The sequence below is a fragment of the Mastomys coucha genome, unplaced genomic scaffold (genome assembly GCF_008632895.1).
Source record: "Mastomys coucha isolate ucsf_1 unplaced genomic scaffold, UCSF_Mcou_1 pScaffold5, whole genome shotgun sequence".
Lineage (NCBI taxonomy): Eukaryota > Metazoa > Chordata > Mammalia > Rodentia > Muridae > Mastomys > Mastomys coucha.
This window is the reverse complement of record NW_022196911.1, coordinates 81,232,363-81,254,465: the sequence shown is the minus strand read 5'-3', so window position 1 is coordinate 81,254,465 and position 22,103 is coordinate 81,232,363. Positions and strand designations below refer to the sequence as shown.

Here is a 22,103-nt window from a genome sequence, read left to right as displayed (position 1 = left end):
CAGAGGGGAGAGGAGGAGAGACAGAGGGGAGAGGAGGAGACAGAGGGGAGAGGAGGAGACAGAGGGGAGAGGAGGAGAGACAGAGGGGAGAGGAGGAGAGACAAAGTCGATTATATTTAGCATAAACACTCTCAAAAATTAACCATTAGCAAAAAGTCAGGAAAAAAATGCTAGAAGTGTGTCAAGAAATAAACTTGATAAAAATGTCCATATCCTAACATAACTAAAGGAAAGCTGATGAGAGGGCAGAAATACTAAATTATTGAAAAGATAAATCGAGGGAGGTAACTATGGTGTAGGGAGATGGGTATAAATTATAACCTTGTTGAGAGATGAGCGTAAACTTCTCAAAGTTTGTCTTTGTAAAGCCCAGGAACAGCATGCTTAGCTGACACCATATTCATAAGCATGGAAACCCAGACAGCAAGTAATATATTCTGAAGTCTAAGGAGAAAAGCATTTGTGTCCTCTATTAATATGGAACAAAGTAATACTGGGTCCTCAAGAGCTATAGGTGGCCAGACCTGGTGAGATGATACCTCTAAACCCAGAGCTTGTATGTTGAATACATAACAAATATTCATCCCATGGGAAATTATACACAGACATACACTCAACTACAGCTAAGTTAGTGTCTCAACTAATATTTAATTTGTGGCAAGAAAATAGACTAATCTGAATGAGGCAAGCTCCAGGCTGAAGCCCCTCAATGGAGAGCAGAGAGGGAAGGCAAGAAGAGACCAGATAGTGAGCGCCCTGGCGCTTTAACACATAGGCTGTACTCACAAGCAAATCATCAAAGAAACCTTGGGGGTTTTTGTAATGTATATATTTGGATATATTTGGGTACATAACATGCCCCCTTTTTATGTTCAATAATATGTGTTGTAGGCACATCTAGATAGTTACATAATATTGTCCTCGCTCCCTTTCAGTATGTGTTTGTATGTGTGTATTTATAGAGGTTGAAATCGGTTATCTTTGAATTTAAATCAGTTACTCTCTGTATTTTTTTTTTTTTTGAGACAGTGTCTCTCATTGAATCTGGAGTTTACCAATTCACCCAGTTGACTCCCAGCAATCCCCAAGTACCCTCTTGTGTCCGCCCTACCTGTGGCAGGGATTACAGACACACCCTGATTGCCACACTCAGCTTTATCCACATGGGCGCTGGGGGATCCAAACTTGATTCTTCATATTTCTGCAGTAAACATTTCACTGACTGAGCCATCAACCTGTACCTTGCACTTCCAATTCTACACCGTACCCCATTGCATGCATTCATACTGCCTACTAACTGAGTGTTCATCAACCATAGCTACTCAATCAAGTAAGGATGAACTACTGCAAATTCAGGGTTGCTTTAGAATTTTCATGGCGCTAACATGAAAAGATATTTAAAATTATGTTATACAGATGTGTTTTATCTTGTTATTTAATATAATAAGATATTTACATTATATAATGTATCCATGTACATTGTATAATGAATAAATTGTGTAAGATAAATATATCACTCCTAATGTAAAACAAAAATACTATTTCTTCTTTTCAAAGTATCAGGTACTATACTCATTAATCCTAATTCCTACTAAGGTTCCTCTACTCTCACAAGATGACAACTGAGAAGAAACAAAAAAATTTGGAGTAACTCTAACCTGATTTAAACATAGCACTTTGCAAGATGATGAAACCAGACGGTAAACACAAATTTGTAATGGAATAGCAACCCCACCCCAAGGTCTAGTGGTAGTGCAGGTAACATTCTTCAGGCTGCCTTTGCAATGTTAAAATACTGATGAACAATGCTGTTAGATGAAAGTTCTCAGACCCTATTATGCTGTAAATTCCTAACACAGCCAGTGTGGTGGCTTGTGACTATAACACTAACCCTTGGGAGATTAAGATAAGAGACATAATATATGCGTATATGAAAGGAGCACCCTCATAGAAGCACAGGGGAAGGGGGACCGAGGGAAGAGGAGATGGGATAGGAGGTTTGCAGAGGGGAAACCAGGAAAGGAGATAACATTTGAAATGTAAACAAATGAAATATCCAATTAAAATAGAAAAAGAAAAAATATAATCAAAGAAAGAAAAAAAGAAAAAAGACATAATATATGCAATATATGAAATCATCAAAGAACAAATAGTTTTAAAGAATAACCTTTTAAACCATGAGTTTGAGACCAGGCGAAGAAACAAATTAAGGAACAAAGTAGTTTGGACTATTCAGTAAATCTGTATGAAATACAACATAAAAATACAACGATGAGTCTTTACAGTTACAAGTAAAAATAAAGACAGGGAGCTTCATGACACTTTGCATCAACCAATAGGAATAGCTTCTGTGGGGAAAATGTCCAATTAAAACCTCCTTACAGGTAACCTCCAAATGGCCATCTCCTCTCAAAACACAGCATTTGCGCAACCAAGAGAACGCCTATTCATCCAATGGCACAATGTTTAATCTGCTTTTCTAGAGCACTGACATTCACTTTACTCTTGTTAAAGCATGAAAAAAAAGCAATGTCCCTGCTAAGGAGGGGTAATTATTAAAATGTCTCGGTGTTTCACTTCGCAGGTGCAGCAGTTCAGCTGGCAGAAGTGATACCTCTGCAGAGCATGACACTGCAATGAAGATTTCTCTGGGTTTTCACTGAATGCTAGTCAGGAGGGTTAGCCCATAGGTGTCCTCATGGCTGCACCCAGTGGAGGAAGTCTCTTTCATTTCTGATTCCCAGTTTAGTAACGAGTACATTTCTCTTGACAACTAAGGCGATATGGTGTGGAACATACTCGCCTACTGTTTTTATTTCTCAAGTAAAATGCAGTTTCCATGAGATATTTATAATTCACATCTCTTACAGCGTTTAATTTTGAATATCTTCATAATGTCTACATGCCAGCATGGACCACCCAAACAATTTAGATGAGAAAATAACTGCTACTTAAGGAATAATTTAGAAATGAGTGGATTTTATTCAACACATGAATTGAAAAATAATCTAACTTGGCAGTGCTAGAGTTTTTCATAATGAAAAACTCTAATGCAATTAACAAATTTAGCTTTTCAGTGTAAATTCATCTAGAATTAAACTAAAAGCTCAGTAAGCAAAATAAGTGCTGACCTCTAATCAGAATTCGTAAAGAGATGTCCTTATTGGTGAAAAATATATTAAAACACCACAGTGAAGAAGGTAAAAAAAGGAGGAAAGAATACCTGGTGGGGTGTCACTACGTGTTCAGATACTAATGAAGGTGGCACTTTTATATCCTCTTTTACTGATTAGGAAAGGGAGGAAGAACTGATGCAGGGCCAAGAAGATACAGTAACTGCTCATGTGAACTGAAACAGGAAGGAATTCAAAGGACATAGCATTTCATGAGGTTCAGAGAAGGGTTCTTATATGTTACCTGAAATGAGGCCAGACAACAAATGGTCCCACATATATGAGGAGGGGTGGAGCTTGAAGTTGGTTGCCTCTGTTCCTCTCCACTTTATTTTTTTAAAACAGAGTCTCTCATGGGATTCCTTGACTAAAGCAGGAAGATACCAAGTTACAGCTGAGATTTGGCAGAAGTAGGAGGTGGGGAAAGAGACTGGGCTAATTAAAATTTCATTTTTTTTCCTCTGAGAAAAACCACTAAGAGGAAAGAAATGCAATTTCTTACTGATTGGATAAGAAATGTGTCTATAACAAAAATGGAAAGGAGGAGAACACTATTCACTAAGCAGAGAGCACTGACTAAAGGTGGAACATTAAAGGAAGGAGGGAGGGCGTGAAGAAGGGAGGGAGGTAGAGAGGGAGGTAGAGAGGGAGGGAGTCTGGGACAGCAAAGCAAACCAAAAATGAATCAAGTCTCTGATAAGCCCTAACCATAGACTGACCCGACACAGAAGATGAGGTGTGAAGACCCAGCTCAGGAAGGAGGCAGGGCCTCTGAGACTTGTGAGCACAAACCAGGCTTCATCAGTCTCCCAGAAGCTGGAGCTCATATGTATGAGCAGAAAATACCAAGCGACAACAGCTTAGTGTGGCTGCAGACATGGCTCAGAGGACCAGAGTTAGGTTTCCAGCATGCACACTGTGGCCAACAACTGTCCCTAACTACAGTTCTCAGGGATCGGATGCCCTGCACTGGCTTCTGTGAGCATCAGTCACTCATGGTACACATAGATACAGACAAAACACTCATATATATATATAATAAAATAAACACACCTATTTTTTTAAAGCAACATCTTAAGAGTTCTGAATTTGGTAAGAATAAGTGGGCCATAAGCTAAACTGGAGGGTTAGTGCTGCCCTGAGGAAGGGCCAAGCCCTGTCCCTGAATGCTCCCTGTGATGCGGAGGGAAAGTCAGGAAAGGGAGCACTCTTGGAGAGAATGGCGCAGTGTGGACTCTACTTCTTGCTCAACTGTGCTAAAAACCTAAAACTTCCCTGAAAAGTAGAACATAAAAGTTCTCTAGAAAATGTTATTCATTTTGTACCTAAATAATTGAAAGCAACAGCCATATACCACCCATACTGAATCTACAAGGTCTCAGCAAGGCATCTCCAAACAAATCATAAATACTACCATTAAAATATTTGTTTTGATTCTGGACTCAGAGTCTCAGCTAATAAACAAGTGTGGGAATGTGAAATTAAAAAGCAAACTGAACACAGCTGCTCAACAAGAAGTTTCACAAGCCTGTTTACTGGCATCCCTTAATTTTGTTTCTGAAAGGTCCTACAGAACACAGAACACAGCCGGCAGTGACCCACCACTGGGTCGACTTTCGTTGCTAATCCGCACTGTGGTGGTACTCTACCATGCATGGTTTACAGAACTTTTACATTGCCCAGGAGATGGCCAAAGGTCTGGGTTTTTTTCTTACTTCTATTGTCCAGACATATTATATCATATAACTGTCATCTAAGACTACAATTCTTTTTAAAGAAAAAGACTAAAATAAATTATATATAATATATCATATCCTTAAATATAATATGATTCATAAAGTAAGCTGGCCTGTGAAGGCCCAGCTTCAGAAACAAAATGCCACCAACTTCTTTTATCTGTCTTGATTGTTTAAGAATCTCCCTAAGCTGCAATATTCCAACAAGCACTATTGTTATTTGTTATCTATTACAATCCCCATAAAAATGTCAGTTTTAAAAAGCAAGGCATGATTACAAGGCTAATATAGGTAAAATCTCATGATATAAATGAAACATCTTTGGGAAAAGATGAACTGGTTCATTTAGTAAAGAATCTAAAACTTACTGTTCAATAAAAACCCATAAATTGAAATGAAAGAATCAAATAAATCAAATATGTCAATTTAAATACAGAAGATACATATTGCATTAAGATCCACTCAAATTATACAACCCAAGACCTAACAACATAATTCTGCCAGTGAAGGGGAAAAAAATTTCATTTTATATCATCATGCTAAATGCCCAGCTTAGTAGTGAATCTGTAAAGGAGAATTCAAATGGAAAGTAACAAAAAATAACTCTGCTACCCTGAACACTTAAACTAAAGAGAGAAAAGGAATCACAGCCATCTAGTTAGATACTCTGTGTGTGAATACACACCTAAATGCAAGAAGGAACAGAAAACAACACTGATGAAATCTGGGAATGGTGGACCAAGCCTATGCCCCACCATCCCAGACCAAGGATGGAGGCCAGCCTGGGCTACATGCAAGAGAGAAAAAAGGAGATCACCTGATGACAAGTGCTTACTAAAAAAGCCATGGCTAACAGGTGACTGTTTGTAAGAGATAAGTGAATGTTTTCTATCCCTCTGTGCCTCATTAAGTTACAGCAGCATTCACAACGGAAGAAACATCCATAGCCCAACAGTAAAGATCTCATGTGAATGTAAGCAACTGCATCCACCTCTGTCAGAGGCAGGGGAAATGGTAGCTTCCCATGTCAGAAGTGCTCGGGGTGATGTTAAATACACAGTAATCCAAAGGGAAGTGGGCATCACAGACACAATTTAAAACGAATCACTGGTGACCAAAGGACAATGGCACAAGAGAACAAACTTGCAAAGCATGTCTCCAAATGTAACTCAAACTTTCAGAGAATTTCAATAGATATTTGTCTATGCTCATTAAATCAATCCTACTAATCCCCTACAACTATAATAAAAATTATCAAAAATGACTAATTAGGATCTCAGACAGGACATTAATCAAAAGTGTTCAATATTTCTCTCTTGTTTTCATCCTTCATTTGAAAATGGGGGGAAAAACACAGATCATTCCATCAATTCAAGAGATATTGATCATTTCTGAAAAGATAAGAATACTAAAACTCTCGGATACATCACCCAAATGAGCAGGACCTGAAGCCTGTACATTAGCGAAGAGAGAATCAGCTTTGAAACAAACAGCAGTTTCATCTTCTGTTTAAAAATTGAGTAGTCGGTATTATCCTGCGCAGAATTCAAACCAAGAAACTGGCATTCGTTCTGTTCATGCTAACAGTGTGTTAGCACTGCTTGTTCTTGCTAAATAAGAACTGTTCCTAACAGTGGATGACTAGAAAACTACTGTTCTAGCTCAGAGGTCAATATTTTCTTAATAAAAAAAAGTTTAGAGGAAAAGTGGATAATAGGGCATTCCACATTACTATTAGTCATCATCAAATGCTTTGGGAGCAACAAGAAGGCAGAATAGTGAGGGAAACAGAGAAATCAAAAAGGAAGTACTCTTGAAACAAATAACACATGTCTCTGACATATTAAGATTCAAGTTAGTGATACTGGAATTTGAGGCATGGCTATCAAGCTAAAATTAATGCTGCCTCAGGAGCACTGCTTGCCAACTGCTGCATTTCAAACATCATTTCACAGATGATGAAACTCTGGATAGACGAGGTGGAATGAATTATAGCCCAAGTCATTCACAGACCACTTACTAACCCTATTATGATTTATGATACACATGCACCATTTGGGTGTGTGTGCATGCATGTGCCCATGCAGACCAGAAAAGGTTATCAGCTCCCCTGGAGCTCGAGATACGGCCAGTTGGTGAGTCTCCACGTGAGTGCTAGCAGCTGAATCCACAGCCTCTGCAAGCACAGCAAGGGCTTTAACTCTCCAATACCCAGCCCATTACACATTTTCAAGGTTCTTATTACCTAGAAAATTATGAGATACATGATTTTTACAAAAAAATAAAATAATAATAAAAAAAAAACTTACCACTAGTATTAAAAGCCATACAGCATACTGGCTTCTCATGGGCAGGGAAGTGGGCCACAATGCCATCACTGTCCGAATCCTCACTCACAAGCACCTGCGGAAAAAGACAGAATGGTTAACCTTAGTCACTAACAGCACACAGCCACAGCGCACACTCCTCAATCCCTTAAAGAGAATGCCCAAGCTGCACTGAAAGGGTGCTCTCATCCAAGGGAACTCAACCTCAGCAATCCATATATGCCCCTCCCACACAGACACCTGACATGACTATAGAGAGAGACTTTGTTGGAAAAAAAAAATCACTTTTTCCCCTATTATTAAAGAGATCAGTGAGTGAAAAATACAACAAATAAACCAAATAATAATGGAGTAATGATAAATTGCATGTTATGTTTAAATTTTTTACACCCTTACTACATACTTGTGTGTCCACTCAAGTGGAAGTCAGAGCATACTTGCAAGAGTCAGCTCTTTCCTATCAAGTAGATCTGCAGTCAGCAGGCACCTTTACCAGCTGAGCCATCTTGGATTTTGAAATATACTGTTCTACCACGTTACAGACACTCAGGAAGATGAGGCAATAAGATTCCTGGCCAGCCTGGGAACAAAACAGGAATCTAGCCTGTAAGAATGCTGGTAATGTCCTATCAGCATTTACCAAAAGTAACCCGTGCCCTGAAAGCCAGAGTCAATTCTTTGCTTGGTAGGCACAGCAAGGATTGCACTGTTGGCAGGCTTAAGCACGTGACAGGTTTACTTGGGGTTCAATTCACATGCCATAAAAGCTACTGATTTCAACCTCACAGTTCAATGATTTAAATAATGTTAAACTATCATAATAGGCTGTTAAATAAAATGTCTTCAATTGTTGCCATAAAATTTCTTGTCTTATTGCTCTGGACAACCCTCTAACTCAGTCTTTGAATATAATCATTCTGTTATCTTTTCAAAGACTTCTAAGATTTTTATTATTTTTTCTGATTTTTGTTCATCTCATTATTTCTTGCTTCATTTTTTTAAAGGCTGTCCTGCTCTCTGAGCTGTTTCTGTGTATTAGAAGGAAGTTGCTCCTGCTCCTAAAAAGCTGGAGTCTACTCACTTTGTTCTACCCACTGCCAGAAATTTCAGGACAGTTCATCTCCATGAAGTTCAAAATACTTCCTAATTTTATTAAGAGTCTTTGATCTGCCTGTGATTTACTTACAAATCCACTGCTTATTAACAATTATTTAGAGGTTTCCTAAGTTTATTTATTTTTTATGTGCAAAGAAAACATGTATTAGGCTATCAAGAAGACCAAGTAGGTAAAATTCCTTACCCCAAGTAGGTAAAATTCCTTACCCCACAAACCTGACAACTTGAGGTCTGGCCCTGGAACCCAACACAGAAAAAAGAACTGACACCTACAGGTAGTCTTCTGACCCTACATGTATGACATGGCAAGGGTGAATTTGTGCATGTAGATGCAAGCAGACAGACAGAAGGAAGACAGACACTCCCCACAGAATACCATTAATATAAATATTCAAATACTATTGTTGCTTTCATGGTGTTTGTACTTTGATAAAATATTAGCTTTCAATCTAATTTTAATCTAGATACCTTTGAATTTGATTCTACTTATAGTAGAAACAGAAAGATTACTGATATTGTCAAATTTAAATATGCTATGTATATTAATATTTCTAAACTTGTTGTTATCCCAACGATCCTCTTTTGTGTTTTGTTTTGTTTTTAAAACAGCTTTAGCTAGGGATCCTACTACAAATCTATAATCCCTAGAATCACGAGGCTAAGGGAGAAAGGTTTCAAATATGAGACAAGCTTAGGTTATACAAAGACACCTTGTCTCAAATTTTGTGTGTGTGTGTGTGTGTGTACGCACTTGTATATGTTTCTACTTCTTAGAGTACCCTGAATAAACCATAGTATGTATACCAACATATATTTTCATTAATATTGAATGAATTTAAGTAAAATGTGGGTCCTTGTTTAATGCCACATTTCCTCAGAGAGCTATAATACTAACATGTAATCTCAACCCAAAAAATGGCCAATATATCCTTTTTAGATATCCTCCAAATATTAAAGAAATGAGGATCTAGAGAGATGGCTCAGAAGTCAGGAATTCTGGCTGCTCTTTCAGAGGTCCTGAGTTCAATTTCCAGAATCCACAAAGTGGCTGACAACCATCTATAAGGGGATCTGGTGCCTTCTTTTCACATGCAGGTGTACATGCAGACAACTCTATATAAACTATATACATAAACTCACATGTAAACTAAACTAAATCTTAAAAAAGATGAAATGAGGCATAGGGAGGCATGTATGTGTACGTACAGATCTTGCTCTCTGCTTCGTAGATAATTACTGTTACTCTTTCTGTGTCTAGAGACAAATGTCTGGCTGTGTAACTCACAGAGTCAATCCGTTTTAAGCTAAGACTCACCTCGAACTTCTGATCCTCCTGACTCCGCCTTGTGACCCTTGCACTACAACTGGTGGGTATTTCTTCTAATATTGTTTCTGTCCTTCTCTTTCACATTCTTTGAGATTTCAGATGCAAGTGCCAATATGCACAGCATTATTCCAAAGGCTTCCGGGCTTACACTTGAACATGTTCCCACACTTGTATCAGAAGATGGTCTGTACCTCAGGATGCCAGTACTGGGCAGCATCTACATGCTTTCCCTGGCAATTCTGAATTCTTTACAGAATATACCAAAGAACTGGGGGGGGGGGGGGGGGGAGGTGTCTCATCAGTCCAACTAAAAGTCTCTCTAGCAGAAATCTCTTAATTCTACAGTAGTCAGACAGAAATACTGGGAAAGAATGTTGACAAGAGGACAGTTCTAGAAATATACATCAAACTCTTGACTCGGTTTATGTGAGATGTTCAAAATCACAACACTATGGAGAAGTATATTCACAGTTGAGAAGAAAAGGAGGTGACAGTTAGAAGCAATTGCACAGAAGTCAATCAGGACATGGAAGACAGAAGCAGGTAATTCATGGACAGCCTAGTCTACATTAAAAGTTCAGAGCCATTCAAGGCTACAAAGTCAGAAACTGACTCAAAAGAAATAAAATTAAATAAATAAACACCAAGTAGCCTACAAATATGAATGAAGAGAATGGGATGTAGCTAGGGTTGAGGGATGGGAGTGAATTATTTTAAAAATAATGGAATATATTGACAAACTTTTGAGTTTCTTAGAGTCTAGTATATAGTTTTAACTTGAAAATTTCTTGCAATGAGTTGTGAAGATTTCATTTATGTATTATTTTTCTGTGAAATGTTTATCATCTGTTTATTTTCTATGTTAAATGCTATTATAAATCCCTATCACATTTAAACCCTAGCCCCTAAACATGTCCTTGGGAGGTAGTTAATATTGTGTATTCAACTAGATATCAATAATAAAAACAGAAGCAAAAAGACATTAGTGTTGACATATAGCAAACTCAAGCCATGATATAAAAAAAAAAAAATGACTGTTCTACATACAGAATGCACAAAGATAAACAGCAAGACACACTTGAAAGGGTTCTCAGCATTGTTTCATTACTGTGCCGAAAGCTTCAGACCACTAAACCATCATTAGTCCAGGATAGTTTCCTACAAGAGGAGCTAACTACTTACCTAAGCAGTATGAAGCCATAATTTGCATCAAAAACTGTGCTAAGCAATACAACACAAATTAACAAACAAAAGCTGTATGAGGATACCTGGTCAGAGGCAAAGCCCAGCTCAGCTTTAGACAGTCATTCTGAGGGATTTGATTTCACTTATTGGTTTTGCCACATTGCTAACTTCGATTACATAAATGTGTAAAAGGCAAATCATACCACTCAACTTCTCCAGTCAAGAAACGCTTTTAAATAAACCATGAAAGTAACAAAGATGAAAATGGACACAAAGTCAATTAAATCCATTCCTCCTTAATGCAGTTCCCATGCGATGATCCCATTGCCATAAAATCAAATTAATCAATACAGCAACAGAAAGATAGTGAATCAGATTTTATATGCTGCCAGAGTGAACGTGAAACTATATTAAAGCCTTGGTGGATTTAAATCACAGAGGACAATGTCTATCTGCTGAGATGTACGGGGAGGTGGGGGGAGCATGGCAGAGATGGGCACAGAGCAACACAACTTGCTAGAACCAGTGTTGTGTTCCCTCTCCTGCTCTGCAGTACGAGGGAAAGCATTCTGCTTCTCCAAACTATCTTAGATAAAGCTGTCTTGCTGAAAAAAGGGATTCATGTAAATGAAAGAAGGAGGCACCATGTACTACAGGATTCTGATTGCTTTGGAAAATATAGCTCTGAGAAAGTGGCATACTGTTTATTTATACAATTGAACTCTAGAAATTAGACAGGCGAGAGAGAGAGACAGAGAGAGAGAGAGAGAGAGATGATTGATAGATAGGATAGATATAGATAGATAGATAGATAGATAGATAGATAGATAGATAGATAGATAGAAGATAAATGATAGACAGACAGACAGACAGAAAAACTGTGGTGTTCCCTGTTCTACAGTAGAAAAAAAAACATGGAAAAAACAATCTTTCTTATCATACTTCTCAGTAAGGATCTTTGGTTCAAGAACCATCCATTTTTTCACCATAGAAAAATAATTCCCATACTCCTTGACTATTTTACAGAGTGGCCGCTGAAATCCAGGGCTAAGACAGACAGACAAAAACCGATGTGCCAATCCACATAAGTTTTTTTCTATCTCTCTGAATATATTTTTGTCAATAAAAAAGCATATACAAAAATATTAATACAAACAATATGTAGTTAACTTCAATGTTAAGAAGGAAGAAACAGAAAATCACTATTATTTAAAATTTAACACAACCAATCTTAACACAGAATTTCAAGGAATTTTTTGTTTTAATTGCACTGACATCTACTCCTTCTCAGAGTGCCTCTTGACCCTTCTACAGCACACAAGGAGCTGCCAAAAGTCATTTTTCATCAAGATGCTGGCCCACATACAGTGACACTGGCTTCTTAACAAACCATGCAATGTTAAAGTCAGTACTTTAGAAACTCATTTTCTGAATGTAATGTATATACATACAAAACAGTGTGTTTAATAAACTTACTACTTCTTGTTCTAGAAATATCTAGTATTTGTTATAATGATAACCTTAAGCAATAAGATTTTAAAATTATGCCATTACAGAAATATTTTAACTACAATATGAAAGAAACTGAAAAGGAGAGAGATATGGGAGACATTTTGCCAAAAACATCTTAGTATCAACAATACAAAGACAAGTTCTCTTTTGTGTTTCATTGAGTCACCTTCTAAAAGATTCTAACTAGATTACTGACTGCAGATATGGGATTTTATAGCAGGAAATTGTCTTATATATTTTCTGGCTGGAGATTTCAAATTTCTATGTTTGCAATGTGTTAGCTGGGCATGGTGGCTCTTGCCTGTAAGCCCAGCACATGGAACACTGAGGAAGGAGGACTGCCCCTGACACCCTGGGGAACAGTGAGATGTTGTCCTTCAAAATCTAAAAAATAAAAATGTTACAAAATTTCAAACAATACACTAAACTAAGGCAATATAACCACTGTTACTCATTTTCTTATCTCCATCACACATGTAAGTTCCTCAGACTGCTTTCCTATCTTTTCATGCCCTTTCATGGTATAGATTATACCAAAAACCAGAATAAAGATAATACTGCCAGCGGGTGTGAAAGTATTTATAAAACACATGTAGTGAGAGGTAAGAGGAGATTTCTTCAGCTTTCCCTTTAGGTTTTAAACATTCATGATTGAAAATAACGTTTGCTTTCCTAGAATGGGTAAAAAAAAATCAGACAAGAAAAGATTTCTAAAACTATAAATCGCTTTGGGCTGACTCTAACATGGGCTCCCCTTGCAGACAGCACAGTGTCTTTCGACGGAGTGCTTGTCTCAGTGTCTATGCATCAGGGTGCTTACCTGGCCCTCTCCAACCGTCTCAGTGTCTATGACTGTGATGATGCCTGGCACCAAGGGGCTCCGTCTTGAGTTGCAGTGTAGAGCAACGTCGTCTTCTGTCACCCCTGAGGGCAGTGTACCTGTCAGCTGAGTTACCACCTTCCCAACCATCGTCAGGCCACTTTTCAGTGTCTACATAACAAGACACAAAGCATAAGAATTACAACAAAACGTGAAGTCTAGGAATATGCACTTGAATCAATTTCATAGCCTCAAACCCTTACAGTATCTTGTATAACAATAAACACCACAGATGTTCAGTCAGCCGTTCAACATGATCAGAAATGTCATTAAAAACAGCACCAACATTACAGTGCTGGCAATAATACCATAATTAAGTGATAATAATTACAAGAACAGAGCTATTTCATTTAATAGGGGTACAATTATATATTTACAAAAATATTTCTTTTATTATATCGCCTTAATGTACATAGTTTAGAACATATAATTTAGAACAGAGCTGGATGTGACAATGTTTTTTAAATATTGTAATTCAAAATCTAAGTGGGAAAAGATTCTAACTCTAAAATACACCTGTGCCATTATAAAAGACTACATACTGATAGCAATGATAGTAATTATACTTATTTATATAGAGAAATCTATCCAAATAATAAATTTTTGAAGGAGATAATTCTCATTAGAGCCAGAACAGGCAGTCTAGACTACAATATTAACAAACAGCTCTTCTGACTGTGATACTGAGGAGAAGCCTTTACTAAAACACCTGAGATGGCCTCTAAAGTAATTATGGGCAAAATAGTCTTAACTGTAATAAGTAGCTCTCCCTCCCTCTCCCGCTCTCCCTCTTTCTCCCTCCTTCCCTCTCTTCCTCACTCCCTCATTCCCTCTCTCCCTTCCTCTCCTTCTCTCCCTCCCTCCCTCCCTCCCTCTCCCCCTCTCTCTCCTTCTCCCTCCCTCTCCCTCCCTCCCTCTCTCCCTCCTTCTCCCTCTCCCTCTCCCTCCCTCCCTCCCTCCCTGTCTCCTTTCCTGTGTGTGTGAGTGCATGCATATGTTTCTTAGTGGTCACTTACTTAGGTTTTGTTTAGAGCTGTTTGCCTCTTTTTTGTGTTTTTGGTTTTTGTCATACTAGACTACTATAAAGATAAACCTATTATTTCATACAATACAAAAATAAGACTTTCTACATTTTCTTGATTTCAGAGAAGTGCTCAAAATCAATTTTTATACTTCTAAATTTTTTTCCCTCTGCTTTTTATCCATTCCATCTGAATTTTAGCTAGGGCTAAAAAAGAAGTTGTACAAATGAGATTCTCTGATTACAATTATAAAAATCTTGATTTGTGTTTACCAGTTCTCTCCTCACAGACTTATATCCATATGTTTTCTCCCCACTGTGGTCAACTGATTTAATAAAAATTCCCAGTGTTTCTTCTTGTCCTCTGATAACACCAACAGTCTTAAGAGAGCAACACCATTAGCATTAATGGATATGGAACAACTGATAGGGCAGAGAAACATTCAAAATGCAGGGACCCTGCGGCAGACCTGCCTGTGATGGAAGAGAACTTATGTCTCCACTTTATTACAATCACATGGTCAGCTGCCTTACTGCTACAATACTGCTCTGTGAGAGCCCTTTTTCAAAATAATCTGGGATTGAAGGAAACTTAAATACATTAAATATACTGCGGGTTGTACAAAAATCATTATCCAATTTATCACCTCTCTTCCCAGGTTGTGCCTTGCTCAAACCATATTTTTGTAGCAAGTCTTTGTGCCTCTTACCTACTTAGATAAAGTGGGAAGACAGACAGACCACCAGTGTCCAAGAACTATAGAATCATATCTGCTACCCATGGGAACAAGTGCTTAACAATGTACTTCATTCTAATAGTATATGGGTGTCACCAACAGCTGCTAAATTTTACTTATGTCATTTCTAAAGCAAAGTCTGCCTTGATGCAGAAACCACTCGTCTTCCCTGGTTTCCATACCTCTAATTTAAATGGCTTCATAGAACATTTGGTGACTATAAAGTTCAAGGGGTACATTTTGTTTTAAAGATGGTTTTATGAAGTCATTGCTCTTTCGAATGACATGTGCATTCTTCAGGCCCTCATGGCTGGGGCACACTGTTTTCCTCGTGTTTTCTTGCTGACTTTTCCTCTACCTTCTGCCCTGCTCCCCTACACTTCTTTGCACTTTTCACATGCCCCAGTTCTAGTGCTATTCATTGGCATAAAAGTGTGAGCCGATACGCTCAGGGGCAAACACAGAAGATATACAACCAGACACGTTCACACTGAAAGGCCTTGCTTGATAAAGGCTTGGCAGGCTGCATCTGCCTGGGAACAGCTCCATTAGCACTGATGGCGTGGGAGCGGCAGCTGAGGCATCTCAGAGGTTAGCAGGCTTCCTGCTCTGCTCTCACATCAATACACTGGCGCCGGGTTCCCTCGGTCCTTCAGAGGCTTTACTCAACAACACTAACAGATTTGATGTATGCCATTTCTTGTGAATTATTGAAACAAACATTTGGCTGCTAATTGAGGAACACTAATGTGTTTTTATAATCACTGCAGTTTGAGATTTTAGCACAAAACAAAACAGTTGCGATTGATTTGTGGGTTTGTGCCCCTCTTGGCTTTGGTTCTTTGTGCTAGAATTCAACAGATAAACTTTGCTGGTCATTTTGATCATGTATATTTCACTATGGAACTTTTGAGACCAGGTGCCACTCTTCAGCCATGGATGAGCTAGAATGAAAAATCAAAGAAATCGAGGTCCCCTGGTGGGGTGCCCTGGCCTAGGGATAATCTGTTCTTATAGAAATGTTCTAAAGACGCTACCTGACACACTTGCCACATTTTCAGAATTAGGAAGTCGTGTATTGTAATTCACCTTGCCAGAAACTCCTTCCATTTTTTGGACTGAACCATAAAGGGGCCTGCAATATGGCCAGGTGTTGGCACCTGCCTGTAATCCTAGCAGTTTGGGGACTGAAGTATATGATAAAACCACTGAGTTCAGTGAACTATTGATGGATTTCAGGAAACCTGTGTGACTGTGATCCTAACGTGATTAGGGTTCTGCCTCTTGAGGGGGGGAGGGTAGTTAACCTCTTTTTGTATGCAATAGAGTTTTTAAACAAATCTTAGGATAACTTCTGAAAAGTATGGAAGTAAGCATCACAAATGAGAACTTGAGGAGGTATTCAACACAGATAGGAATAGAACTCAAGCCAGGACTAACACGCTTTATTTGCTAAAAGAGTTCAGCCATGTAACATGGAATCATTTTAAAAATTAGACATAATCTTATTGCTCTTACTTATTCTTGTTCTTATTAACTGTGCTATTTATTCTCTTATTTACTTTTGTATTTGTGTGTCTGAGCAAGTTAGAGACAGAAAGAAACAGACAGACATGGTATCACCATGTTGCAGGGAAGTCTTGAGCATATGAGCTCAAATGAACCTCCTATTTCAGCCTAGCAAATAGCTGAGACAACAGTATAAAACCACCATACCTTCCATAACTACAGAAAGAGCACTAAAGGAATCTTTGGAAGTTAGGTCTCTTTGTGTGAACAGAGGTGTGCAGATTAGATGGCGAGGCAAACGCATATGGAGGCCAGAGGCTGATTCAGGCATTGCCGCCCACCTCCTTTACAGTTGAAATGGAACGTCTCACTTGAATCTAGAGCCAGAATGCCTGACAAGCAAGACCTCACAATCTGCACAGCAATGGAGTACATACCAGGCCATCAAACTCAGTCTGTAAGTGGAGGTGCTTTTGCGGGAGTGGGAGTTGAGGGAGGATAGACATCCTCCAGCTTGCACAAGCACCTGTCTACTGAGCCATCTCCTTAGCCCCCTTTATTTCAAATAAATTTAATACACTTTGAACCGAAAAAGTACACTGCCTATACCAGCAATACAACAGCAATAAGATAAAGGAAGGATTCTGGATTATACTAATTCATAGAGTTACCATGCAAAATTGGAACTACTGAATTTCTTGGAAGGTCAGTTTAACAATAGAAAATATGCAGTACCTTACAAGGGAAAAACTATTATCTAGGTAGAAATCACTGCAACACTGCAATTCTCTCTATGTAGAAAAACCCACAGAAAGGATTATGAATTAAAATCACTGTCTGGGGGGTGGAAGTAAGAGAATCATAATTTGGGGGTCATCTTTAGCCATACTGAGTTTTGAGACTAGCAGGGGCTACATGAACACCTATCTCAAAAAAAAAAAAAAACAAAACAAAAAACATTGAATTTTTAAATAATTTGACAATATTTTAAAGGAACTTTAAAATATTCATGTTTTCAGGTATAAATCCAAATAAATAGATGCTATATGTGGATTTTTTAGTGTTCAGTTTTCAAAACTATTTAATGACAGACATTTAAATTGGTTATAAATATAACTTAACAACTCAGGATTCAATACATGATTGAATTAAAAGTATACCTAAAAATTTAACCTATACGGCTGTGGATACAGAAAAGGAATGAAATACATGTTTACCACACATAAATTCACTAAGTTAATAATAAATGCCCTTTTGAAAATTAATCAGACAAACATGTTTTAAATTTAGTGTCTTCAGATAGTGTCACATTCTGTAGCCCAGACTGGCCTTGGTCTCATTGTGTACCCAAGACTAACCTGAACTTGCAGTAATTCTCCTGCCTCATCCTCTCAAATGCAAGGATTACAACTGTAAGGCACAAAAATTTGTTAATTAACTTAATTTCTTAGAGCCTAAGTGAGGAAGACCTGAATACACACCTCATATCCCAATATGGAGGGGTGTGAATGCACAGGGTTCAGACTTATAATTTTGAATTCATTATATCAAGTCTCATTTCCATATACCCACAACAAAACATTTTCTTAATGAATGAAGGACCCTTCCTGGACAAAAAAAATAGAAAAATAAAAAAATAAATCCTCTAACAACAAAGTAAAAACTGCAGCCCCAGTAGGTCACTGAAAGTGACATACAACCAGATCCACTAGGATAAGACAGTTTAGTCCAAGAATTCAACATTCAAAACAGTATCTCTTTGTTAAACGCAGGGGGGACACTCATGACTTTGTCTAATTCCTGTCTTTTTATATAAGAAAAGTAGAGATATAAACATACAGTGCTGTAAGTGTAAAGACATTTGCTTACTCTGCTTTTGACTGGGAAGTATGTAACGGTTCTCATCGAGCCCAGAGACATACATATTCTCATGCACATCATGCAAGCTTTTGTGATCTTGAAGTATTTTTGTATTTAACATAAAACAGTGTGACCTTTGATTCCTTCTCTGTGGCTGACTTAGACTGTTGTCCTCTGAGCAGTTGTGCTTTCGATTACATGCTGTCATTCAGATTCACTCTGTCATCCCTATTATTAGAATTGCTCTGTTGTAGACTTCACAATTCAAAAGGATGGTGGTTGTAAGAATACCTTATAATCAGCTAAAAGTTTAACAGGCACCATCAAAATTAACCCTCACACAGAGAGAATTCACTGGGCAAACATCAAGGGGCCAGCCTCTAGATATGAAAGAATCTTTTACTGTGTCAGGGGACCAACTCAAGTTTTCATGAGGAAATTTGGGAGTCAAAAAGACTCAAAACTATTCAAAGATGCACTGGGATGTTCGTGAGTCTGTCAGTGCAGGTGGGACAATGAACATCACAGAAGAACCGAGTCTCCAGTTAAACCGTCGACAGTTTGTTGCAATATGGTATTAATTAGTTACCAGACTTGAATCCAGTTGCAATACACCCAACTTTTTAATGGAGTAAGTAAAAACCATAAAATCTTCACGATAAAAGAACTATTAACCTTAAAAGATTAAAACACAAATTCTCACAAGTGGCAAAATATTCTGACATCTCACATGTATGCGACTTGTGAATGAGAACGGAATGGACGATCTTGTCATGATTCAGCAGTTGAACCTGGGAATTGTTGCACACAATCACAACCTGTAGAAACTTGTGAGGTACTCACTTTAGCAGCACTAAGGACAGTGGCAGTATAAGACTGAATGTTGTCTCCACAGGCTCCACCGCGGGACTGGTGACAGCGAATCAGCTGGATGAGGAGGGAAGAACACAGAGTCATTTTCTATTAAGCTGTTTAACTCTGCACGCTATTAGACAGCAGCTATTTACCATGCATAAAACAAGGATGCTGGGTGGGAATGTTTGCATGAGTGTATTGCAGACAAAACAGCTAAAAGCCCTGCTGAGACACATTTAGCCCTTTTCATAGAATCTTCTGGTGACACTAAGGCAGTTTCATGCTCAACTATGGTTTTAATTACATGATGAACAGGCTTTAAGAATTCATAAACTCTGAAATGGTAGGAATCAAGTTCTGGCAGCCTTTCCATAAATAAATTTAAATAACATAATCAAAGGACTTACACATAACTTCCTAACATTAAATATTTGACATATTAGCAAATTAGATGTTTTCTCCTCTTAATTCCTTACAAAAATTATAAAAGGAAACCTAAAACAACAAGCAAATATGTTAGGATATTTGCATATCCAATTGTGTCTGTGGGAAAGTGGACAGAATGTACATAAACCACACGCACACACGCACGCATGCACACATGCACGCACAAACTGCCCATGCCTGAGAACCCACTGCATTTGCTACTTGGAACAGACTAAACTTCCAATTGTCAATGAAATCATAATTTTGATTCTCATGTGTTTAGCAGAAACTCAGGATCTAACTCTTCACTGGCAACAACACACTTGCATTTACCAAAAATGATGATAATTAAGATTCAGGTGAACATTTTTAAAGTAGAAAGTCAACATCGGAGAATTAGGACAGCATGATATTGTGTGGTGTTGTGATAGTTATTTTCAAGGCCTATGAAATTAATTCAAGAAAAAATATCATTATCAGCCTTCTATGACCTGTATCAGATTCTGTGACACAGATAAACATATAACCCTTTTATTCTTCACAGTAATATGAATATAACAGACAAGAATACCTGTTACCTGAAGCTAAGCTATTACTGAGTCAGGAGGAGTAGATTGCAAGGTGTATGATCAGTAAATATATGTCACAAATTACAATGTGGAAAGTGACTATTTGAGCTAATAGAAAGAATGGCTTCTTCATTCAACCAGACATCCACATTCAAAGAATTATGAAAATTATTCCTCTGCTGCCTCCTGCTGCTTAAAAAGAGAAAAACAAGATTTCAAAGGCTGAACCCTACTCCCTGCAACAAGTTATGGACACAGTCCTGAACAGCGAACATCCTTCCCCGTGGAACCACAGCCCATCAGCACAGGGGCAAAGTAAACACATATATAAAAAATACATGAAAAGTAAAAATAAATGACTTCATATTAAAAGTAGACTTAAAAATATTTAAAAACACCATGCAGTGGTGGTGCTCGCCTTTAACCCCAGCACTTGGGAGACAAAGACAGGTAGATTTCTGAGTTTGAGGCCAGCCTGGTCTACAGAGTGAGTTCCAGGACAGCCAGGGCTACACAGAGAAACCCTGTCTCGAAGAACCAAAAGAAAAAAAAAAATTTAAAGGCAAATGCTCTTACCCACAATAACCAATACAGTCAGAAACACAGTATATAAAAGTTATATTCACATCCCCTTTTAAACCAAATTAGGATACAGGGCTAAAAGCCCTGCTGAGACACATTTAGCCCTTTAACCAGCACGATCATCAACTAGCAAATCAACTATTTCATGTTTGTAAAAGGAAAATATAAATAGCTAAATGAATATATTATATACATTGGTACATAAAATATGAATAGATAAGGATATATACACATTAAATCAACATCCAATCAAAATGGAAGAAGATCAGAAGAAAAAGATGACCAAAAAAATAAATAAATGAGCTGGTGACACAACTCAGCAGATGAGGCCATTTGGGTCCATGTACAAAAACCACATGGTAAAGGAAGAGAGATGATTCCTCTAGGTTGTCCTCTGCTCCATAAATGCTTGTGTACATGTATGGATGCAAATATACATACACACAAACATACATACTAACAAACTGTACAATATGAAGGCAGCTTAACAATGCACCTGCAGTTTCGGGCAGTAGTGGCAGGGGGCATGCCTCGGGTTTGCCTGTTGAGGTGGAATAGGTGAGCAATTCTATACTACTTTTGAATTATAGGAACTCAACAGTAGATGCTGGCATCCAGGTCTACCATGGAAAGGAAGGGACATACAACTATGAAATAGGGACGAAAGAAAACTTGGGTCAAGTATCAACACAAACACTTTATATTTATATCATGAGAATGTGCATATATACATGAATAAATACATACACTTTCCAATTTTCTATATGTAAGTAGCACGTATGTATATACTAGATGTCTCCATTGAGGAATTCTATAAAGAAAGACACACACCAGAGTACAAAGACCCACAGAACAAAGCTGACTTTCTAATGATACTAGCCATTAAAAAGAACCAGAAAGAGACTGGAGAGAGAGATGGAACATATTAAGTAACTTACAGCTTCCTATGATTTCAGCTCCAGGAAGATATGACAGCTCTGGCCTCTGCGGGCACTTGCAGTCATGAGCACATACCCACACACAGACACATACACACAACACACAAACAAATACAAACAAAGGAATAAAGCCTTTAATAAGTGCAAGGAGAAAGAAGAACTGGCAAGGTGGTTCTGTGGGTAAGAGTATTTACAACTGAGCACACCTGAATTAGGATCCTCAGGGAACCACAAAAATGCCCAGGTGGGCCACACATGCCTCTGTGAAACAGACTGTGAGAAGTCAAGAGAGGAAACATGCTGGCCACCAGCCTACCTTTAGGTTCAGTGAGAAACTTTGTCTCAAAAAG

The 22,103-nt window shown here is 38.1% G+C and overlaps 1 protein-coding gene across 12 annotated transcripts in view; it reads right to left on the bottom strand.

Moving 5' to 3' along the window:
- The window catches only part of Bcas3 (BCAS3 microtubule associated cell migration factor), a 484,435-nt gene that overhangs the window by 354,932 nt on the left and 107,400 nt on the right, over nt 1–22,103 (bottom strand). For all 12 annotated transcript variants that reach the window (XM_031354430.1, XM_031354434.1, XM_031354429.1 and 9 more), the window contains 3 exons: nt 19,227–19,310; nt 13,197–13,367; nt 7,219–7,312 (listed from right to left, as the gene is read on the bottom strand). In XM_031354430.1, coding sequence (XP_031210290.1) covers nt 7,219–7,312; nt 13,197–13,367; nt 19,227–19,310 — 349 coding nt within the window. The remainder of the gene's footprint in view (nt 1–7,218; nt 7,313–13,196; nt 13,368–19,226; nt 19,311–22,103) is intronic.